The sequence below is a fragment of the Ranitomeya variabilis genome, chromosome 3, assembly GCF_051348905.1.
Source record: "Ranitomeya variabilis isolate aRanVar5 chromosome 3, aRanVar5.hap1, whole genome shotgun sequence".
Lineage (NCBI taxonomy): Eukaryota > Metazoa > Chordata > Amphibia > Anura > Dendrobatidae > Ranitomeya > Ranitomeya variabilis.
Genome location: NC_135234.1, coordinates 777,804,849 through 777,827,416, shown reverse-complemented (window position 1 = coordinate 777,827,416; position 22,568 = coordinate 777,804,849). Strand labels below are relative to the sequence as shown.

Sequence of the window (22,568 nt, the reverse complement as noted above, 5' to 3'; positions counted from 1 at the left end):
GTGTTTTCATTCCTCCTCTTTGGATGTCATCCCCACCTTGTGATTGGTGTCTCCTCTCTGTAGGGGTCATCCTCAACTTATGTTTGATGTCTTCTCTCTGTAGAGGTCATCCTTACCTTGTGCTTGGTGTCTCCACTTTGTGGAGGTGGAACTCACCTTTTGATTTGTATCGTCACTGCATGTTTTTTGTCTCCTCTCTGTAGCAGTTGTTCTCACATTATGTTTGGTGTTTTCTCCTCTCTCGTGGTTGGGCTCACCTTCTGTTTGGTGTTTTTCTCTGTAGTGGTCATCCTCACCTTGTGTTTGCTGCCTCCTCCCTGTAGAGGTCTTCCTTACCATGTGTTTGCTGCCTCCTCTGTAGAAGTTTTCCTTATCTTGTGTTTGCCGTCTTCTCTCTGGAGGTCGTCTTCAGCTTATGATTAGTTACTCCTCTCTGTAGAAGTTTTCTTCACATTGTGTTAGGTGCCTTCTCGCTATGGATGTCGCCTTCGCCTTGTGTTTGGTGTCTTCTCTTGGTAAAAGTTGTCCTCACCTTGTGTTTAGTGCCTCTTCTCTGGATGTCGTCATCACCTTATGATTGATATGATGATCTTCACTCTGTAGCTGCCGTCCTCAACTTGTGTTTGGTGTCTTCTTTGTAGAGGTCATCATCACCTTGTGCTTGGTGCCTCCACTTTGTGGAGTTTGCCCTCACCTTTTGATTTGTATCCTCTGTGTAGCAGGTGTCCACACCTTGTGTTTGGTGCTTCTCTCTGTAGAGGTTGTCCTCGCCTTGTGTTTGGTGTCTCTTCTCCGTGGAGATCATCCTCAGCTTCCATTTGGTGTCTCTTCTCTGTAGGGGTCGTCCTCACCTTGTGTTTGCTGTCTTCTCTCTGTGGAGGTCATCCTCACCTTGTGTTTGGTGTCTCCACTCTACAGAAGTTGTCCTCACCTTGTGAATAGTGTCTGCTCTCTGTAGCTGGCATCCACACCTTTTGTTTGGTGCCTCCTCTCTGTAGAGGTCATCCTTGCCTTGTGATTGGGGTCTCTTCTCTGTAGAGATTGTTCTCATCTTGTGTTTGGTGTCTGCTCTCCGTGGAGGCCATCCTCACCTTATGTATGTTGTCTTCTATCTGTGTAGGTCACCTTCACTATGTGTTTGGTGTCTTCACTCTGTAGAGGTCATCCTCACCTTATGTTTGTTGTCTTCTATCTGTGGAGGTCACCCTCACTATGTGTTTGGTGTCTTCTCTTTGTAGAGGTCGTCCAGTTTCTGTCCTTCGTGTTCGCCAGCACCGGTGGGAGTTATGGAGTAATTAGAGTGCTGAATCCACACCATGACCGAGTACTGGAATTGCAGAGACAGCGACAGGAAGCGTCTCCTCGGTGAGAAGCCATAAGATGGAGCAGATTTTTACATAATACATGGTGCATAGACAGTAGTGCAGCGCACATCGCCAAATCGCTGCAGCAGAGGAAACCTGACTATATGGCTGCACAGGTCATCAGCTTCCTTTGTTTATCGGTGGGGACAAGGTTAGGAAATGAGCTGATACTTCATTGAATCTACTCCAGTTCCATTCAAACCTGCACAAACAGAAATGTGAACCAGCTGAGCCCTGCAGCATTGCATTTCAGGAGGTGTACTGAGGTGTTGTAAGGAATGTTATCTCATCTGATGTCTCTGCTCTCCGTAGTTGTACGTTCCACTTCTGGATCTACGTTACACAATGGTGTCTGTCCACTTTCTGCGGTGTTTTCTACCATCTGGACAGGAAACATGAATACATGACTCCTGCATTGCTGATGACAAAGACAGGTAAGGATGCAGAGAGGCGCAGTGTGGAGGATGGGGCAGATGTATGTGGAGGGAGATGTGTGGATCTGGTCTTCATGACTGTGACCTATGCCTTACTGACCACTGGAAATTCTACTGCAGGAAAAGTGTACCTTGTCCTCCGACCATGGTTAGCTCATTGATGACAGGTGTATCTGCAGCGTGTGCTCCTGATCAGACAGGTGTCCCTGCGATGTGCGCCCCTGATCAGACAGGTGTCCCTACAGTGTGTGCTCCTGATCAGACAGGTGTCCCTGCAGTGTGTGCTCCTGATCAGACAGGTGGATCTGCAGTGTGTGCTCCTGATCAGACAGGTGGATCTGCAGTGTGTGCTCCTGATCAGACAGGTGGATCTGCAGTGTGTGCTCCTGATCAGACAGGTGGATCTGCTGTGTGTGCTCCTGATCAGACAGGTGGATCTGCAGCGTGCACTCCTGATCAGACAGGTGTCCCTGCAGTGTGTGCTCCTGATCAGACAGGTGGATCTGCAGTGTGTGCTCCTGATCAGACAGGTGGATCTGCAGTGTGTGCTCCTGATCAGACAGGTGGATCTGCAGTGTGTGCTCCTGATCAGACAGGTGGATCTGCTGTGTGTGCTCCTGATCAGACAGGTGGATCTGCAGTGTGTGCTCCTGATCAGACAGGTGTCCCTGCAGCGTGCACTCCTGATCAGACAGGTGTCCCTGCAGTGTGCGCTCCTGATCAGACAGGTGGATCTGCTGTGTGTGCTCCTGATCAGACAGGTGGATCTGCAGTGTGTGCTCCCGATCAGACAGGTGTCCCTGCAGCGTGCACTCCTGATCAGACAGGTGGATCTGCAGTGTGTGCTCCTGATCAGACAGGTGTCCCTGCAGTGTGTGCTCCTGATCAGACAGGTGTCCCTACAGTGTGTGCTCCTGATCAGACAGGTGTCCCTGCAGTGTGCGCTCCTGATCAGATAGGTGTCCCTGCAGTGTGCGCTCCTGATCAGACAGGTGGATCTGCAGTGTGTGCTCCTGATCAGATAGGTGTCCCTGCAGTGTGTGCTCCTGATCAGATAGGTGTCCCTGCAGCGTGTGATCCTGATCAGACAGATGTCCCTGCAGTGTGCGCTCCTGATCAGACAGGTGTCCCTGCAGTGTGTGCTCCTGATCAGACAGATGTCCCTGCAGTGTGTGCTCCTGATCAGACAGGTGTCCCTACAGTGTGTGCTCCTGATCAGATAGGTGTCCCTGCAGCGTGTGCTCCTGATTAGACAGGTGTCCCTGCAGTGTGCGCTCCTGATCAGACATGTGTCCCTGCAGTGTGCGCTCCTGATCAGACAGGTGTCCCTGCAGTGTGCGCTCCTGATCAGACAGGTGTCCCTGCAGCGTGCGCTCCTGATCAGACAGGTGTCCCTGCAGTGTGTGCTCCTGATCAGACAGGTGTCCCTACAGTGTGTGCTCCTGATCAGACAGGTGTCCCTGCAGCGTGTGCTCCTGATCAGACAGATGGATCTGCAGTGTGTGCTCCTGATCAGATAGGTGTCCCTGCAGTGTGTGCTCCTGATCAGATAGGTGTCCCTGCAGCGTGTGATCCTGATCAGACAGGTGTCCCTGCAGCGTGTGCTCCTGATCAGACAGGTGTCCCTACAGTGTGTGCTCCTGATCAGACAGGTGTCCCTGCAGTGTGCGCTCCTGATCAGATAGGTGTCCCTGCAGCGTGCGCTCCTGATCAGACAGGTGTCCCTGCAGTGCGTGCTCCTGATCAGATAGGCGTCCCTGCAGTGTGTGCTCCTGATCAGATAGGTGTCCCTGCAGTGTGCGCTCCTGATCAGACAGGTGTCCCTGCAGTGTGTGCTCCTGATCAGACAGGTGTCCCTGCAGCGTGCGCTCCTGATCAGACAGGTGTCCCTGCAGTGTGTGCTCCTGACCAGATAGGTGTCCCTGCAGCGTGTGATCCTTATCTTTTAACCCAAATGATTCCTCTCGGAAAACACTCTGTGCTGCTGTGCTGAGTTCCTGGGATCTTTCCAATATAAAGTTTGTGGTCGAGCAGGATGTGATTTACTATCAGGAAGTTCTTTGTGTTCCTTTCTGGTTTACGACCGGAGATATTTGTGCCAAATAAAACTGACAGACATCGTTGACACCAATCCTACAGATGTCAGCGCTAGCACCGCCCAGTAATGAGGGGCCCCAGATGACAGGTCCCAACACAAAGGTTCCCATGAACACTGACTGTCAAGGATAACAGCTGGGGGAATTGTTGAAACCCCACCACTGCCACCAATTTGTCAGGGAAACGAGACACTGCTGCTTCCAATCGTCAGGACAATAACGCAATTAAGTGACAAGTGATGGATAAGGCCACAGCTGCACCCACTAATAGACCGGTTATTGGGGACCTCATAGTGAGCATATGATATATACACCTCGATACTAACAAATGGATTGTATATATATATATATATATATATATATATATATATATATATATATATATATATATATATATATATATATACCGCGATACTGTCACTGCTAGCTCCGCAATAACAAAAGGAAATACTAGCTGCCACCACCAATCATTTATACAGGCCTATGGGACGCCTGTTACAGGTAGTGTATGGCTTCAGAGGTGCGGTTTACAGAGCAAGAGGAACACTGATATTATTTTTATATATTTTATCCAGAAAGGCAGGCAGTGTTTATAAAAATATACAACATGATAGAAAATGGGGGAAAAAAACAATACGTAATATATATAATCACATAGAATAAAAAGGAATAACGAAAGAAAGACACTAAACTTGTGGAGTGCCTGAGACCAGTGAACAGATGAATATGAATACTAGGCTTGGTGTTTGGTTCTCAGAGCAGATTTCCACTGTAATTACCTGTTCATGGCAGAAGGTCCTACTTCAATGGAGGTTGAAGTACAGCTCTGTCAGGAATCCCACCGCGCTGTCACCAATATGTCACGGTTCACGGGGAGGATACCTTTATCATCCCCACCACTCACACCAATTTGTCATGAACCGGGGTTGTTTGGTTGCCCCTGGTTCTTTCTAAAGGGGTTTTATCTATATCCCTCTTCCCAGTTCCGGTTTGGAGCTGGCAGTTCTCTGGCGCTCCCATTACCCTCAGGTCAGAAAGAGTACTACACCTAGGATAATTAGTCGCCAGAAAGGCTGCCTTACTTTGTAGTGGCTAATGGGCACACTGCAGCGAGGGCGATATAACTACTCCCACTCAGGCGGGAACGATAATTATCAACGCTGCCGTTGATACAAAGCCTCCCAAACGCACAGGACAAATCTGCTGCCACCAGCTCCGATTTCTTAATTATTAATGGGTCCAGTACAATTACAAATAAAATGGGTTTAAAATTGAAAAAAACACTTATATTTCATTATGTTATCTTATCTCATGGCTGACCATGTGCTGTGGAGGAGGGGACACATCAAGATGCATCACACATCTGTATAGCAGCTAGACCCCGGACAAATAACACGCGAAGACTCCTGCTTCACTCACTTATTTCCTAGCCTAAAACCAAGCCACTCCTCCTGTGGTGACCTCACTTAGAGGCTAAATCCTCCCCTTTTCTTAGAGCTATATGAACCTCGTATACGAAATACACAATGATCAGGATGTGCACCACATCAGGGGGATTCTTTTAAGTGTAAACACGGCATAGTTACAGAACCCGCTTACGGAGAAACCTGCTCCTTGCACTCGTTGGGTTTAGCTTCTAGCGGTTTCAGTGAGTTACAGAGCTCTCGATGGACATCCGGAATATATAATCCTTATCTCTCTAGCCCTGATCGGTTCCAATATATATAACCTTAAAAGAACAATAGAAGCCCATGCTTTATGTACCAGTTTTAACCAGTATCAGGTGGGAGGGGGGAATGAGTAGTGTAGGGAGACCTGTCTGCCGCAGCACGGAACCATATAAATTCTTGAGGGGGGGAAATGAGGGGTTTAGGATTATGTAGGAGGGTGGTGCTGTTATGGACAGTAAGGAACACACTGTTACTTTAAGAGACTGCACCCCCTTGTCTGGCAGGATGGACTGTTCTTCTTCTCCCCTGGGATATACTGTGTGAATGAACTGGACTGTGCAGATGGCAGGGGTGGAGCCTGAACAGCATGTGTGAGCTGAGGCTGCTGCAGAGAGAACTTTGGGCTTATAGCTGCAAGAGAGGAGAACTGTGTCCTGATATAGCTGCAAGAGAGGACCCCCAGCCTGTAACGGAGTGGACTTGTGAGATTTCACAGACTTTTCCGGGTGCAGCGAGGGTGGCTGTCCTGTGTTAGTTCAAGGAGCCACAAAGATACCGAGAAAGGGATTTACAGTTTCCAGGAGCACCTCAAGGACCCCAAAGCAAGGAGAAGACCACATTTCACGAGGCTGGCGGAAAGCCGTGCGCACCACCGTACTAGACTGTTGGGGGCCCCCCGGGACTGGTTCTGAGTCCCCAACATCACCGTGAGTTTGTTCCTGTTTTGTGCACATGTCAGGGCCTAGTGTAGGCTTCAGTAGTCAGAACACGGCAGCCGTGAGGCCTGCTTAGTAAAGGCCAGGGAGGTTATACGTAGAGTAGCATCATCACTTGTTTATTGTTTGCACTTACTTGTGTGACATATATTGAGTCTGTAACAGTTGAAGTACCGTGTGTCATGATCTCAATGGCAAGAGAACATAGCATCAGCATATATAGGAACTAGCTCTTGGAAGATGGAAACTGAGCTGACCATGAACTAAACCTAACGCACAACTAGCAGTGGCCGGGTAGCATGCCTACGTTGATTCTAGATGCCCAGCACCAGCCGGAGGACTAAATAAAGCTAGCAGAGGAAAATATTAGTCCTAGCTCACCTCTAGAGAAATACCCCGAAAGGAGACAGAGGCCCCCCACATGTATTGGCGGTGAGTTAAGATGAAATAACAAACGTAGTATGAAAATAGGTTTAGCAAATTTGAGGTCCACTTACTACATAGCAGAAGACAGAAAGGACACTTTCATGGTCAGCTGAAAACCCTATCAAAACACCATCCAGAAATTACTTTAAAACTCAGGCATTAACTCATAACACCAGAGTGGCAATTCCTGTTCACAAGAGCTTTCCAGACACAGTAACGAAACTACAGCTGTGAACTGGAACAAAAATGCAAAAACAAACATGGACAAGAGTCCAACTTATCTAGTAGTTGTCTAGGAGCAGGAACAAGCACAGAGAGGCTTCTGATAACATTGGTGACCGGCAAGCAACTAACAGAACAGCAAGGTTATATAGCGACTCCCACATCTTGATGGGAACAGGTGAACAGAGAAGATGAAGACACCAGTTCAATTCCACCAGTAGCCACCGGGGGAGCCCAGAATCCAAATTCACAACAGTACCCCCCCCTCAAGGAGGGGGCACCGAACCCTCAACAGAACCACCAGGGCGATCAGGATGGGCCCTATGAAAGGCACGAACCAGATCAGAGGCATGAACATCAGATGCATTAACCCAAGAATTCTCCTCCTGGCCGTATCCCTTCCACTTGACCAGATACTGGAGTCTCCGTCTGGAAACACGAGAGTCTAAGATTTTCTCCACAACGTACTCCAACTCACCCTCAACCAACACCGGAGCAGGAGGCTCAACGGAAGGCACAACCGGTACCTCATACCTGCGCAATAATGACCGATGAAAAACGTTATAAATAGAAAAGGATGCAGGGAGGTCCAAACGGAAGGAAACAGGGTTAAGAATCTCCAATATCTTATACGGGCCGATAAACCGAGGCTTAAACTTAGGAGAAGAGACCCTCATAGGGACAAAACGAGAAGACAACCACACCAAATCCCCAACACAAAGCCGAGGACCAACACGACGGTGGCGGTTGGCAAAAAGCTGAGTCTTCTCCTGGGACAACCTCAAATTGTCCACCACCTGCCCCCAGATCTGATGCAATCTCTCCACCACAGCATCCACTCCAGGACAATCCGAAGATTCCACCTGACCAGAGGAAAATCGAGGATGAAACCCCGAATTACAGAAAAACGGGGACACCAAAGTGGCACAGCTGGCCCGATTATTGAGAGCGAACTCCGCCAATGGCAAAAAAACAACCCAATCATCCTGGTCAGCAGACACAAAACACCTCAGATATGTCTCCAGGGTCTGATTAATCCGCTCGGTCTGGCCATTCGTCTGAGGATGGAAAGCGGACGAAAAAGATAAATCTATGCCCATCCTAGCACAGAATGCCCGCCAAAATCTAGACACGAATTGGGTCCCTCTGTCAGAAACGATATTCTCAGGAATACCATGCAAACGAACAACATTTTGAAAAAACAGAGGAACCAACTCGGAAGAAGAAGGCAACTTGGGCAGAGGAACCAAATGGACCATCTTAGAAAAACGGTCACACACCACCCAGATGACAGACATCTTCTGAGAAACCGGCAGATCTGAAATAAAATCCATCGAGATGTGCGTCCAAGGCCTCTTAGGAATAGGCAAGGGCAACAATAATCCACTAGCCCGAGAACAACAAGGCTTGGCCCGAGCACAAACGTCACAAGACTGCACAAAGCCTCGCACATCTCGTGACAGGGAAGGCCACCAGAAGGACCTTGCCACCAAATCCCTGGTACCAAAAATGCCAGGATGACCTGCCAACGCAGAAGAATGAACCTCAGAGATTACTCTACTGGTCCAATCATCAGGAACAAACAGTTTATCAGGTGGGCAACGATCAGGTCTATCCGCCTGAAACTCCTGCAAGGCCCGCCGCAGGTCTGGAGAAACGGCTGACAATACCACTCCATCCTTAAGGATACCTGTGGGCTCAGAGTTACCAGGCGAGTCAGGCTCAAAACTCCTAGAAAGGGCATCCGCCTTAACATTCTTAGAACCCGGTATGTATGACACCACAAAATTAAACCGAGAGAAAAATAATGACCAGCGCGCCTGTCTAGGATTCAGGCGCCTGGCGGTCTCAAGATAAATCAAATTTTTGTGGTCAGTCAATACCACCACCTGATGTCTGGCCCCCTCAAGCCAATGGCGCCACTCCTCAAAAGCCCACTTCATGGCCAAAAGCTCCCGATTCCCAACATCATAATTCCGCTCAGCGGGCGAAAATTTACGGGAAAAGAAGGCACAAGGCCTCATCACGGAGCAGTCAGAACTTTTCTGCGACAACACTGCCCCAGCTCCGATCTCAGAAGCGTCGACCTCAACCTGAAAAGGTAGAGCAACATCAGGCTGACGCAACACAGGGGCAGAGGAAAAACGGCGCTTAAGCTCCCGAAAGGCCTCCACAGCATCAGGGGACCAATCAGCAACATCAGCACCCTTCTTAGTCAAATCGGTCAATGGCTTAGCAATATCCGAAAAACCAGCAATAAATCGACGATAAAAGTTAGCAAAGCCCAAAAATTTCTGAAGACTCTTAAGAGAAGAGGGCTGCGTCCAATCACAAATGGCTTGAACCTTGACAGGATCCATTTCAATGGAAGAGGGGGAAAAAATATATCCCAAAAAGGAAATCCTCTGTACCCCAAAAACACACTTAGAACCCTTCACACACAAAGAATTAGACCGCAAAACCTGAAAAACCCTCCTGACCTGCTGGACATGAGAGTCCCAGTCATCCGAAAAAATCAGAATATCATCCAGATACACAATCATAAATTTATCCAAATAATCGCGAAAAATATCATGCATAAAGGACTGGAAAACTGACGGAGCATTTGAAAGACCAAAAGGCATCACTAAATACTCAAAGTGGCCCTCGGGCGTATTAAATGCGGTTTTCCACTCATCCCCCTGCCTGATTCGCACCAAATTATACGCCCCCCGAAGGTCAATCTTAGAGAACCACTTGGCCCCCTTTATGCGAGCAAACAAATCAGTCAGCAACGGCAATGGGTATTGATATTTAACAGTGATTTTATTCAAAAGCCGATAATCAATACATGGTCTCAAAGAGCCGTCTTTTTTTGACACAAAGAAAAAACCGGCTCCTAAGGGAGATGACGATGGACGAATATGTCCCTTTTCCAAGGACTCCTTTATATATTCTCGCATAGCAGCATGTTCAGGCACAGACAGATTAAATAAACGACCCTTTGGGTATTTACTACCCGGGATTAAATCTATGACACAATCGCACTCTCGGTGCGGAGGTAACGAACCAAGCTTGGATTCTTCAAAGACGTCATAATAGTCAGACAGGAACTCAGGAATTTCAGAGGGAATAGATGATGAAATGGAAACCACAGGTACATCCCCATGAGCCCCCTTACATCCCCAGCTCAACACAGACATAGCTCTCCAGTCGAGGACTGGGTTGTGAGATTGCAGCCAAGGCAATCCTAGCACCAAATCATCATGTAGATTATACAGCACCAGAAAGCGAATAACCTCCTGGTGATCCGGATTAACACGCATAGTTACTTGTGTCCAGTATTGTGGTTTATTATTAGCCAATGGGGTGGAGTCAATCCCCTTCAGAGGAATAGGAGTCTCCAAAGGCTCTAAATCATACCCACAGCGTTTGGCAAAGGACCAATCCATAAGACTCAAAGCGGCGCCAGAGTCGACATAGGCGTCCGTGGTAATAGATGACAAAGAGCAAATCAGGGTCACAGATAGAATAAACTTAGACGGTAAGGTGCAAATGGAAACAGATTTACCAAGCTTTTTAGTGCGCTTAGAGCATGCTGATATAACATGAGTAGAATCACCACAATAGAAACACAACCCATTTTTCCGTCTAAAATTCTGCCGCTCGCTTCGGGACAGAATTCTATCACACTGCATACTCTCTGGCGACCTCTCAGTGGAAACCGCCAGATGGTGCACTGGTTTGCGCTCCCGCAGACGCCTATCGATCTGAATAGCCATTGTCATGGACTCATTCAGACCCGCAGGCACAGGGAACCCCACCATAACATCCTTAATGGCATCAGAGAGACCCTCTCTGAAAGTCGCCGCCAGGGCGCACTCATTCCACTGAGTAAGCACAGACCATTTACGGAATCTTTGGCAGTAAATTTCCGCTTCATCTTGCCCCTGAGATAGGGACATCAAAGTTTTTTCTGCCTGAAGCTCCAAATGAGGTTCGTCATAAAGCAACCCCAAGGCCAGAAAAAACGCATCCACATTGAGCAACGCAGGATCCCCTGGTGACAATGAAAAAGCCCAGTCTTGAGGGTCGCCCCGGAGCAAGGAAATCACAATCCTGACCTGCTGTGCAGGGTCTCCGGCAGAGCGAGATTTCAGGGACAAAAATAATTTGCAATTATTTCGAAAATTCTGAAACCCGGATCTATTCCCCGAGAAAAATTCCGGCAAAGGAATTCTCGGCTCAGATACAGGTGCATGACAAACAAAATCTTGCAATTTTTGTACCTTCGTGGCGAGATTATTCAAACCTGCAGTTACACTCTGAAGATCCATTACAAACAGGTGGACACAGAGCCATTCAAGGGTTAAGAGGAGGTAAGAAGCAGCTAGACAGCAATTAAGGGCTAGGCAGCAAAACTCTGAAGGGAAAAAAAAAAAAAAAAAAAATTTCCCTTAAACACTTCTCTATCTCCTGCTTCAGCCCAAACAATTAACACTTTGTAGGCCGGTCAAACTGTCATGATCTCAATGGCAAGAGAACATAGCATCAGCATATATAGGAACTAGCTCTTGGAAGATGGAAACTGAGCTGACCATGAACTAAACCTAACGCACAACTAGCAGTGGCCGGGTAGCATGCCTACGTTGATTCTAGATGCCCAGCACCAGCCGGAGGACTAAATAAAGCTAGCAGAGGAAAATATTAGTCCTAGCTCACCTCTAGAGAAATACCCCGAAAGGAGACAGAGGCCCCCCACATGTATTGGCGGTGAATCAAGATGAAATAACAAACGTAGTATGAAAATAGGTTTAGCAAATTTGAGGTCCACTTACTACATAGCAGAAGACAGAAAGGACACTTTCATGGTCAGCTGAAAACCCTATCAAAACACCATCCAGAAATTACTTTAAAACTCAGGCATTAACTCATAACACCAGAGTGGCAATTCCTGTTCACAAGAGCTTTCCAGACACAGTAACGAAACTACAGCTGTGAACTGGAACAAAAATGCAAAAACAAACATGGACAAGAGTCCAACTTATCTAGTAGTTGTCTAGGAGCAGGAACAAGCACAGAGAGGCTTCTGATAACATTGGTGACCGGCAAGCAACTAACAGAACAGCAAGGTTATATAGCGACTCCCACATCTTGATGGGAACAGGTGAACAGAGAAGATGAAGACACCAGTTCAATTCCACCAGTAGCCACCGGGGGAGCCCAGAATCCAAATTCACAACAACCGTGCTATTTTACGGACAAGCAAAAGAATATAACTCTTGTAACCCCTGTTTGCATCTTCCTCATCCACTTCATTCCTTGCCTTCCAATAAATCTACCCTTTGTTGTTTGCACCTCATCTTGTGTACAGTAGTCTTCCTGCACCGTGGAGGTCCCCCGGCCATCTCTTCAGTTACACACACAGGCAGAGGGAGACAGAGTAGCTCAGAATTCCAGCCTTATGTTGGCAGGTAGAGCAAACTGCAGCTGAGAGCTCTGTATGTGTAATTGAAGTAGTCAGAACTTCTTCCTATTTCCTGACAAGCTCTTTCTCACTTCCCCAATTATAATTAATCCCATATGTTCAATGTGAGGGTAACGTTTGTATGGATTTTATATATTTTTTTTTCTCTACGACACTGACTCATCAGACTGCAGCTTCCATGTCTGTGTCTTCTTCTCCAGGTCATCTACATGTGCAGGTGGAGCTCATCTCCAGGGAGGCGCAGGCGTTCATCAGCCACAAGCCCTTGCCGCTGAACCAGTGGTGCCAGATTCAGCTGACACTGGAGATCTCACTGGTGGGTAAATATTATACATACTGTATATATCAATACTGTGTGTGCCGTGCATAATCACCTCAAGAGCTGTGCTCACTATGCTGCTGTTACATCGTGTCTTATGCTCCAGTCACCTCCAGAGCTGCACTCACTATTCTGCTGTTACATCATGTCTGATATGATGATGATGATGAAAGTGGTTACTGTGATGATGAGGGTGGTAGTTTTGGCTGTGATAATGAGTGTCAAGATATCGCAGCCCGTGAAGGTCACACAGAACCACCCGCTGTATCAAACAGCTCTCTGCTGCCCCCTAACGTCCGGACCATTACACGATTGGCCAACGATTGACAGAGGAGGCCGCGGCTGCTTCCACTACTAGACCGGTTATCGGGAAACTAGTAGTGAGAGTGTGGTATATACTCCTACTATTCCAACGCATGGAATATATGTATATACCCCAGATACAGTCACTGAGAACTCCACCATAACTGCAGACAACTCGCTGCCACCACAAGTCGATTTTTATATTCAGGCTGACTGGACACCTGGTTTCTGCTAGAATATGGCTTCGGGGTGCGGGTTACAGAACAAAAGGATCATACATTTTATGGATAGAGAGTGGGTGAGCCAGGCACCAGAACCAAGACGCTGGTATTGGTGGACCTTGCTGATTTGCCCGTGGAAGTCCGGTGAAAAAAGGAACTTGGGTGCTACCAGAGAATGCAGTGCAACAAAACGTCCCAAGTATAAGAGAAAGGCAGCACTCACTGTTCCTAACGCAATCCTTTATTACCAGCGGTTAAAACACAGCAGTGGGAGGAATGTGCAAGGACAACAATTGGACTACAGCTGTTTTGCGCTGCGTGCACTTCTACGGGTCCATGGTAAGGAACGGTGAATGTTGCCTATCCCTATTTAATCCAAATAGGCAGTGTTTGAAAAATCTTTTTTATATTTTTTATAAAGGAGACAAAGCAATACAGCATATACAATTACATGAAATAAAAAGGAATAATGGAGGAAACTTACTACACCGATCACAAAGATGAGTCAGCTTAACGAAGAAGAGCGCATCGATTGGGGACGTTCAGCGAATGGGATTCATACATAAACTATGTGTATCTCTCTACAGGAACCTGAGTTACACCCCCTTCCCGTGATGACCTCACATGGGCCGGGTTGAGGGATGTCCTCAGCCCGTCAGGATTTTATGAAATCCCCAACTTATGCAGGAAAGAAATATATCTTGGTAGAATTGGTAGAATTTGTTTTAGTCTTTGCCTGATGAAGAGACCTGTGTAGTCTCGAAAGCTGCAATTTGTTACCATCTTTTCAGTTAGCCATTAAAAGGTATCAACCACTGAGGACTCTCAATTCTAAATATTTTTCCAACTTATGCAATAACTTTAATCCTGGTGATCACAGAAATTCGAAATTGCCGCCATATTTTCTATCTGGATTTTATCTTTCCCCAGAGATGGCTGTTGTCAGTTATCTGGCCACTATGAATTTGGGGCTTATAGGCAGGGGTTGCAGTTATGAGAAAAGATACATATTCTTCCCCGATTAACCCTGAAGTAAAAAATGTCTGTTCCATCACTATGGGAATTATACCGGTCCCAATACTCATGATTTTCTACCAGTGCCCAGGCATCTGGCAAAGATGTTTTGATGACAGGAATGTGCAGCGGTGAAGAACAATAGCTACCGCTAAAGGGTGTGTAATATTCGCGTTAATCCTCTCCAAACTTAAAAAGCCTTTTTGGCTGTGATGATGAGGGTGGTAGCTTTGGCTGGGATGATGAGAGTGATACTTCTGTGATTTTTCTTTCTAGGGGAATCTGACGGTCACATGTGGAGATACGGTTGATGAGACCACCTTCAGGTAACGGCCACGCTCCATAGAAAACCTTTATCCTCCAGTCACCTCCAGAGCAGGAGCTGGCTGCTGAACTTTAACTGGGTCACTGATGACTGGATTTCCACAATGCACTTCTGCCTGAGAGCGAGATATTTGCAGAACTGTGAATGCAGCTCTGGATGTGACCCCTAGATTAACTCTTTCATTTCCTGGGTGTCTTCCTCCTTCCCCTCCAGATTCTCGGCCTCGGTTTTGCTCTTGGACACGGCTGGACATTTCTATCTGGGCGGCTCTAAGTATGTGCCGGGGATGAGCGGATTCTATGGGCCGAGCGTTTACTACCGGCACCGCATTGTGCCCGTCTACAGGGTAACGTCACCTGTCCCTCGTTCAGAACTCTGCCAGGTCCGGCCTGACCCAGGGTCAGTCCTGGCCTCCCGTCTCCGCGCTGCCTTCTGATGCGTTTTCTGTTCTTCCTCAGTCACCCCCTCCTCGGCTCGTCCATGGTCTCGAGCTTCATCAATGGTTCCAGAAGTGCGAGGCCTTCAAGGAGGAAAGTTCCATCAGATTCTGGCATTTTCTATCGCAGCAGAAAACAACAGGTGCAGTCACATCTCTGACCAATGCGGGGGTCCCTGATGGGACAAGTCTTCCTCTGACCAATGTGGGGGTCACTAATGAGACAAGTCTTCCTCTGACCAATGCGGGGGGCCCTGATGAGACAAGTCTTCCTCTGACTAATGCCGGGGTCCCTGATGGGACAAGTCTTCCTCTGACCAATGCGGGGGTCCCTGATGGGTCAAGACTTCCTCTGACTAATGCGGGGGTCCCTGATGAGACAAGTCTTCCTCTGACTAATGCCGGGGTCCCTGATGGGACAAGTCTTCCTCTGACCAATGAGGGGGTCCCTGATGGGACAAGTCTTCCTATGACTAATGTGGGGGGTCCCTGATGGGACAAGTCTTCCTCTGACTAATGCGGGGGTCCCTGATGGGACAAGTCTTCCTCTGACCAATGCGGGGGTCACTAATGAGACAAGTCTTCCTCTGACCAATGCGGGGGGCCCTGATGAGACAAGTCTTCCTGTGACTAATGCCGGGGTCCCTGATGGGACAAGTCTTCTTCTGACCAATGCGGGGGTCCCTGATGGGACAAGTCTTCCTCTGACTAATGCCGGGGTCCCTGATGGGACAAGTCTTCCTCTGACTAATGCGGGGGTCCCTGATGGGACAAGTATTCCTCTGACTAATGCCGGGGTCCCTGATGGGACAAGTCTTCCTCTGACCAATGCGGGGGTCCCTGATGGGACAAGTCTTCCTCTGACTAATGCGGGGGTCCCTGATGGGTCAAGTTTTCCTCTGACTAATGCCGGGGTCCCTGATGGGACAAGTCTTCCTCTGACCAATGTGGGGGTCCCTGATGGGACAAGTCTTCCTCTGACTAATGCGGGGGGTCCCTGATGGGTCAAGTCTTCCTCTCACTAATGCGGGGGTCCCTGATGGGACAAGTCTTCCTCTGACCAATGCGGGGGTCCCTGATGGAACAAGTCTTCCTCTGACTAATGTGGGGGGTCCCTGATGGGACAAGTCTTCCTCTGACTAATGCGGGGGTCCCTGATGGGACAAGTCTTCCTCTGACCAATGCGGGGGGCCCTGATGGGACAAGTCTTCCTCTGACTAATGCCGGGGTCCCTGATGGGACAAGTCTTCCTCTGACTAATGCGGGGGTCCCTGATGGGACAAGTATTCCTCTGACTAATGCGGGGGTCCCTGATGGGACAAGTCTTCCTCTGACCAATGCGGGGGTCCCTGATGGGACAAGTATTCCTCTGACTAATGCGGGGGTCCCTGATGGGACAAGTCTTCCTCTGACTAATGCCGGGGTCCCTGATGGGACAAGTCTTCCTCTGACCAATGCGGGGGTCCCTGATGGGACAAGTATTCCTCTGACTAATGCGGGGGTCTCTGATGGGTCAAGTCTTCCTCTGACTAATGCCGGGGTCCCTGATGGGACAAGTCTTCCTCTGACCAATGTGGGGGTCCCTGATGGGACAAGTCTTCCTCTGACTAATGCAGGGGGTCCCTGATTGGACAAGTCTTCCTCTCACTAATGCGGGGGTCTCTGATGGGACAAGTCTTCGTCTGACCAATGCGGGGGTCCCTGATGGGACAAGTCTTCCTCTGACCAATGCGGGGGTCCCTGATGGGACAAGTCTTCCTCTGACTAATGCAGGGGGTCCCTGATTGGACAAGTCTTCCTCTCACTAATGCGGGGGTCTCTGATGGGACAAGTCTTCGTCTGACCAATGCGGGGGTCCCTGATGGGACAAGTCTTCCTCTGACCAATGCGGGGGTCCCTGATGGGACAAGTCTTCCTCTGACTAATGCCGGGGTCCCTGATGGGACAAGTCTTCCTCTGACTAATGCGGGGGGTCCCTGATGGGTCAAGTCTTCCTCTGACTAATGCGGGGGTCCCTGATGGGACAAGTATTCCTCTGACTAATGCCGGGGTCCCTGATGGGACAAGTCTTCCTCTGACCAATGTGGGGGTCCCTGATGGGACAAGTCTTCCTCTGACTAATGCGGGGGGTCCCTGATGGGTCAAGTCTTCCTCTCACTAATGCGGGGGTCCCTGATGGGACAAGTCTTCCTCTGACCAATGCGGGGGTCCCTGATGGGACAAGTCTTCCTCTGACTAATGTGGGGGGTCCCTGATGGGACAAGTCTTCCTCTGACTAATGCGGGGGTCCCTGGTGGGACAAGTCTTCCTCTGACCAATGCGGGGGGCCCTGATGAGACAAGTCTTCCTCTGACTAATGCCGGGGTCCCTGATGGGACAAGTCTTCCTCTGACTAATGCGGGGGTCCCTGATGGGACAAGTATTCCTCTGACTAATGCGGGGGTCCCTGATGGGACAAGTCTTCCTCTGACCAATGCGGGGGTCCCTGATGGGACAAGTATTCCTCTGACTAATGCGGGGGTCCCTGATGGGACAAGTCTTCCTCTGACTAATGCGGGGGTCCCTGATGGGACAAGTCTTCCTCTGACCAATGCGGGGGTCCCTGATGGGACAAGTCTTCCTCTGACTAATGCCGGGGTCCCTGATGGGACAAGTCTTCCTGTGACTAATGCGGGGGTCCCTGATGGGACAAGTATTCCTCTGACTAATGCCGGGGTCCCTGATGGGACAAGTCTTCCTCTGACCAATGCGGGGGTCCCTGATGGGACAAGTATTCCTCTGACTAATGCCGGGGTCCCTAATGGGACAAGTCTTCCTCTGACCAATGCTGGGGTCTCTGATGGGTCAAGTCTTCCTCTGACTAATGCCGGGGTCCCTGATGGGACAAGTCTTCCTCTGACCAATGTGGGGGTCCCTGATGGGACAAGTATTCCTCTGACTAATGCGGGGGGTCCCTGATTGGACAAGTCTTCCTCTCACTAATGCGGGGGTCCCTGATGGGACAAGTCTTCCTCTGACCAATGCGGGGGTCCCTGATGGGACAAATCTTCCTCTAACTAATGCGGTGGTCCCTGATGGGACAAATCTTCCTCTGACTAATGCGGGGTCCCTGATGGGACAAATCTTCCTCTGACTATACAATAAATGCTCCTTTCCCCTAATTATTCTACATTACGATTTCATGTGCAGTTATTGGGAAGGTAAAACAAGTTTGTGTCACATGGGAAGGCAGTCTACAGTACAGCAGATAAAACAAGTCTGTGCCACATGGCGAGACATTCTGATGTACAGCAAATAATAAACCAATGTGGTACAGTGAAAGTGAAGTCTGTTGTACAGTAGATAATACAAGTAAATCTGTGCCACATGGAAAGGCAGTCCACTGTACATTAAATAACACAATCATGGGCACCATGGGGAGTCAGTCTACTGTACAGCAGATAAATAACCCTGCGCTGCATTGAAGGCCATCTCCAGTGTATAAGTCAGTATATACAGTGTTATCTGCCCGCATCCTCCACCACAGGAACCTGCGCTGACACCTATCATCAGTTCCAGAGCCGTCATGGCGCACCGCCTCCTGCTGCTCAGTGCTCGGTGTGGGACTCGCCTCCACCGCCCCACAGGACCCTAATCGACAAGCTGCTGAGGAGGAGGGTGAGCGGAGCAGGTGAGATCATGGCCCGCAGGTGCTGGGAAGGGCCCTAGTGGCAGCATAACACGGCAGGTGACCATTATTGAGGGGCTAGTGAGGGCCAGGTAACGGGACCCTCTGACAGTGCTCCCCCAACATTGTGCAGTGTAATATGGCGCGATATGGTGCATTATAGTCGTGTATTATATGTGGTGCCATGTAGTATTGCCTGCTCTGATCAGCATATGGCGGTACACAGTCTCAAGGAACCCCACCTTACTCCAGGGTAGAAGCATAATCATCAGGTTGTAGTAAATCATGAGGTCCCCGCTGAGTGACCAGAGCAGGGTTTGCCCCGGCGGACCTTTATCAGCCCCAGCTCTTGTTATTCTGCCCCCTGGTGGCGACAGTGACTAATCTCTTGCTGCTCACCTTACAGGCCACATCACCTTTAATCGTCAGATCGTTGGCCAAGCCCTGTACAGAATATACCACAAGAGGGTCCAGGCTGCTGATGGTTTCTCCAGGATGAGACGTTCTCTGCCTCTCCTGCTCCAGGCGGGATGTCTGGGGTATCACCCTGCACTATACACCGCGGCTGTGCTGCGCCACACAGGCCTGGGGGTCACAAAGGACTCATCTAAGGTATCACATGTACGACCCACCTAAGGTAGTACCCTACCTGTTCACACCGTGGTTTATTGGAATGTGCACAGGAAGGACGGACACACAGAGAAACAAGGAGTGAAGAAACGTGTGACTCAGGCCAGATTGTGTGTTAAGGCCCCGTCACACTTAGCGACGCTAAAGCGATCCCGACAACGATACGACCTGTCAGGGATCGTTGCTGCGTCGCTATGTGGTCGCTGGTGAGATGTCAAACAGTGAGATCTTCCCAACGACGCAGCAGCGATGCGGCGACCTCTACAATGATGTCGTTGGTCGTTGTGACCCTCTCACATGGCAGCTATTATGACGATTCAGACCTCGATGAGGGACGTCCTGTGTGACGTTGTAGTCAACGAGGTCGTTGGTAAGGTGTCAAACACAGCGATGTGTGCTACCCAGCGGGACCTCAACGATCAAAAAAAGGTCCAGGCCATTCCGACACGACCAGCGATCTCACAGCAAGGGGCCTGGTCGCTGCTACGTGTCAAACATAGCGAGATCGCTACTGAGGTCGCTGTTGCGTCACAAAACTTGTGACTCAGCAGCGATCTCGCTAGCGACCTCTCTTAGTGTGACGGGGGCTTTACCTGTCAGGTTTCTCCTCGTGTCCCCCCCCCCCCGTTAGTCTGATAACAGCTTTACACCCCTCAGCTTCTCTCCGTAGCTTTATCAGATCATCACATGGAGGCCTCCTACAATCCTGGAGAAGTTCCCAGAGGTGCTGAACACTTGTCCCAGCTTTGCCTTCACTTTGAGCCCAAATTATCTCCATTGAGTTGAGGTTGATGATTGTGGAGGCCGTATCCTCTGACGCAACCTCCATCCTCCATGGTCGCAGCTCTTACTTTCCCTGGAGGCTCTGGCTCATGGTCCTGTTAGAACACAAATGATGGACTAAGGGCATCTTTGTTGCCCGAAACGCGTCCAGGTGCTGGTTGCTCTCTGTCACCTTCATGCTGGTCATGTTCTAGCAGCGTTTTAAATGTTTAAATAAAATTTTGCATTTTTATCCCGGAGCTGGATCCACACCGTTTCTTTCTACAGAACACAAATGATGCCTAGATACAGACCAGGTGGTCACTGCAGAACACTGCGGTGGCCATGCTGGGAAATGGGCCTTATATTTGTAATAACTCACCAGTAAAGCGCCCCCTCCTGCCTCCACCATCACACTGCCCCTCCATGCTTCACTACTGCACATGTAGAAACCACCCACTCACCTTCTCCGTACCTCATAAAAACATGGTGGATAGTACCCAAAATCTCTAACTGACTCATTAGACCACAGATCTAATTTCCAGTCCTTGTGTTGCTCGGTTCATACAAGTCTCTTCTTGCCTGTGGTCCTCAGTTGTGACTTCTTCTTTTTTGCAGACTTCAGCAGTGGCTTCTTCTTGTTTGTCATCCTCATTTGCGACTATTTCTTGTTTCTGGTCCTCAGTAGTGGTTTCTTCTTGTTTGTTGTCCTCGTTTGCAGCTTCTTCTTGTTTGATGTCCATAGTCGCGACTTCTTGTTTGTCGTCCTCAGTAGTGGCTTCTTCTTGTTTGTCGTCCTCAGTAGTGGCTTCTTCTTGTTTGTCGTCCTCAGTAATGTCTTCTTCTTGCCTGTGGTCCTCAGTCGTGGCTTCTTCTTGCCTGTGATCCTCAGTAGCTGCTTCTTATTGTTTGCAGACCTCAGTGGTGGCTTCTTTGCAGCAATTCCACCATAACGGACGCTCCTCACAGTCTCCTCTGGACAGCTGATGTTGAGATGTGACTGTTACTTCATGTTGGTGCATAATTTATGAGGGTTGTTATCTGAGGTGCTGATAGCTTTTGGTTTCTGAGGTCGGTAACTGATGAACTTATCCTCTGCAGCAGAGGTCATTCTTGGTATTCACTTCCTGGGGTGGTATTTATTGAGCCAGTTTCATCACAGCAATTGATGGTTTTCATGATTGCACTTGAGGATATTGTCAAAGTTCTAGCAGTTTTCCAGACTAACCTTCATGTCACATTAATGATGTATTGTGGCTTCTCTTAGTTGAGTGTTTCTTGCCATATTATTGCTTAGAACAGTAGTGCAATAGCTATATGGAGTGGCGTCCCAACTCTGCCCCTGCAAAACACCCATAATGGACACAAACACTTTCTGAAGACCGGTCAGTCCACACATAAACTCCTGATAAGGCAACCTGTATATCGGGGCCATTCTAGTTGACAACCTGCTGAAGCTGCAGAGAGAAGACAAGGGGTATGAAGCTGTCATCAGAGTAACGGGGGGCACGTCAGAAATATGGGGTTACACGATTCTCTACACTCCTTGTTTCCATGTGTCCTCTTTCCTTCCTGGTTTTGCTGCCTTCACTCTGAATGTACAATGTGCACATTCCAATCTTAACAAGGAAAACCTCTACATGCACAGGGGTGTCCAGACTTTGGACTGGTGCTGTACTTGTGCTGCTATGCACTGCCTGTAGTGCATGATGGCGAGACTTATAAAGCCCCCAGAGGTGATGGTGGATTTTTCTCCTCTCCAGGCCCTGAAGTTCTTCCTCATTGCTGCACAGAATGACGAGCGCCTCTCCCTGCTATTCCTGGGGCACAAGCATCACCTGGGGGTGGACGGCTACCCGGTGGACTATGACCTGTCCTATGCGTATTACTCCAATATCGCTCGCCAGACCATGGTGGACCGACTACAGCCGGACAAACACCAGGTGTCGTATTCTACTCACGCTGACCTAGTTATGAGTGACGCCATGTCTTACACTTGTGACGTCTCCTCCCCAGGCCTTCGTGGAGCTCATCCGCCTGACAGACGAGGAGGTGCTGAAGCAGCAGACAAAGGAGGACGATGACCTCTTCATGTGGCTGAGGTTCCAGGCGAGACAGGGGGTGTCCTCAGCTCAGGTACTGGCGGCAGAGGATGGGGAGACATGTTGTGTCCTCAGGTCAGGTACTGGAGGTAGAGGACAGGGGAGACGGGGTGTCCTCAGCTCAGGTACTGGAGGCAGAGGATGGGGGAGACATGGGGTGTCCTCAGCTCAGGTACTGGAGGCAGAGGATGGAGGAGACATGGGGTGTCCTCAGCTCAGGTACTGGAGGCACAGGATGGGGGAGACAGGGGGTGTCCTCAGCTCAGGTATTGGACGCAGAGGATGGGGGGACATGTTGTGTCCTCAGCTCAGGTACTGGAGGCAGAGGACGGGGGAGACTGGGGGTGTCCTCAGCTCAGGTACTGGAGGCAGAGGATGGGGGAGACATGTGGTG

General features: G+C 49.2%; 1 protein-coding gene across 2 annotated transcripts in view; it reads left to right on the top strand.

Moving 5' to 3' along the window:
- The window catches only part of LOC143817478 (protein sel-1 homolog 3-like), a 142,270-nt gene that overhangs the window by 10,856 nt on the left and 108,846 nt on the right, over positions 1–22,568 (top strand). For both annotated transcript variants that reach the window (XM_077298918.1, XM_077298919.1), the window contains exons 3-12: positions 1,239–1,365; positions 1,677–1,798; positions 12,596–12,711; positions 14,529–14,578; positions 14,791–14,923; positions 15,036–15,156; positions 18,540–18,683; positions 19,087–19,292; positions 21,836–22,015; positions 22,089–22,208. In XM_077298918.1, the coding sequence (XP_077155033.1) occupies positions 1,239–1,365; positions 1,677–1,798; positions 12,596–12,711; positions 14,529–14,578; positions 14,791–14,923; positions 15,036–15,156; positions 18,540–18,683; positions 19,087–19,292; positions 21,836–22,015; positions 22,089–22,208 (1,319 nt within the window). The remainder of the gene's footprint in view (positions 1–1,238; positions 1,366–1,676; positions 1,799–12,595; positions 12,712–14,528; positions 14,579–14,790; positions 14,924–15,035; positions 15,157–18,539; positions 18,684–19,086; positions 19,293–21,835; positions 22,016–22,088; positions 22,209–22,568) is intronic.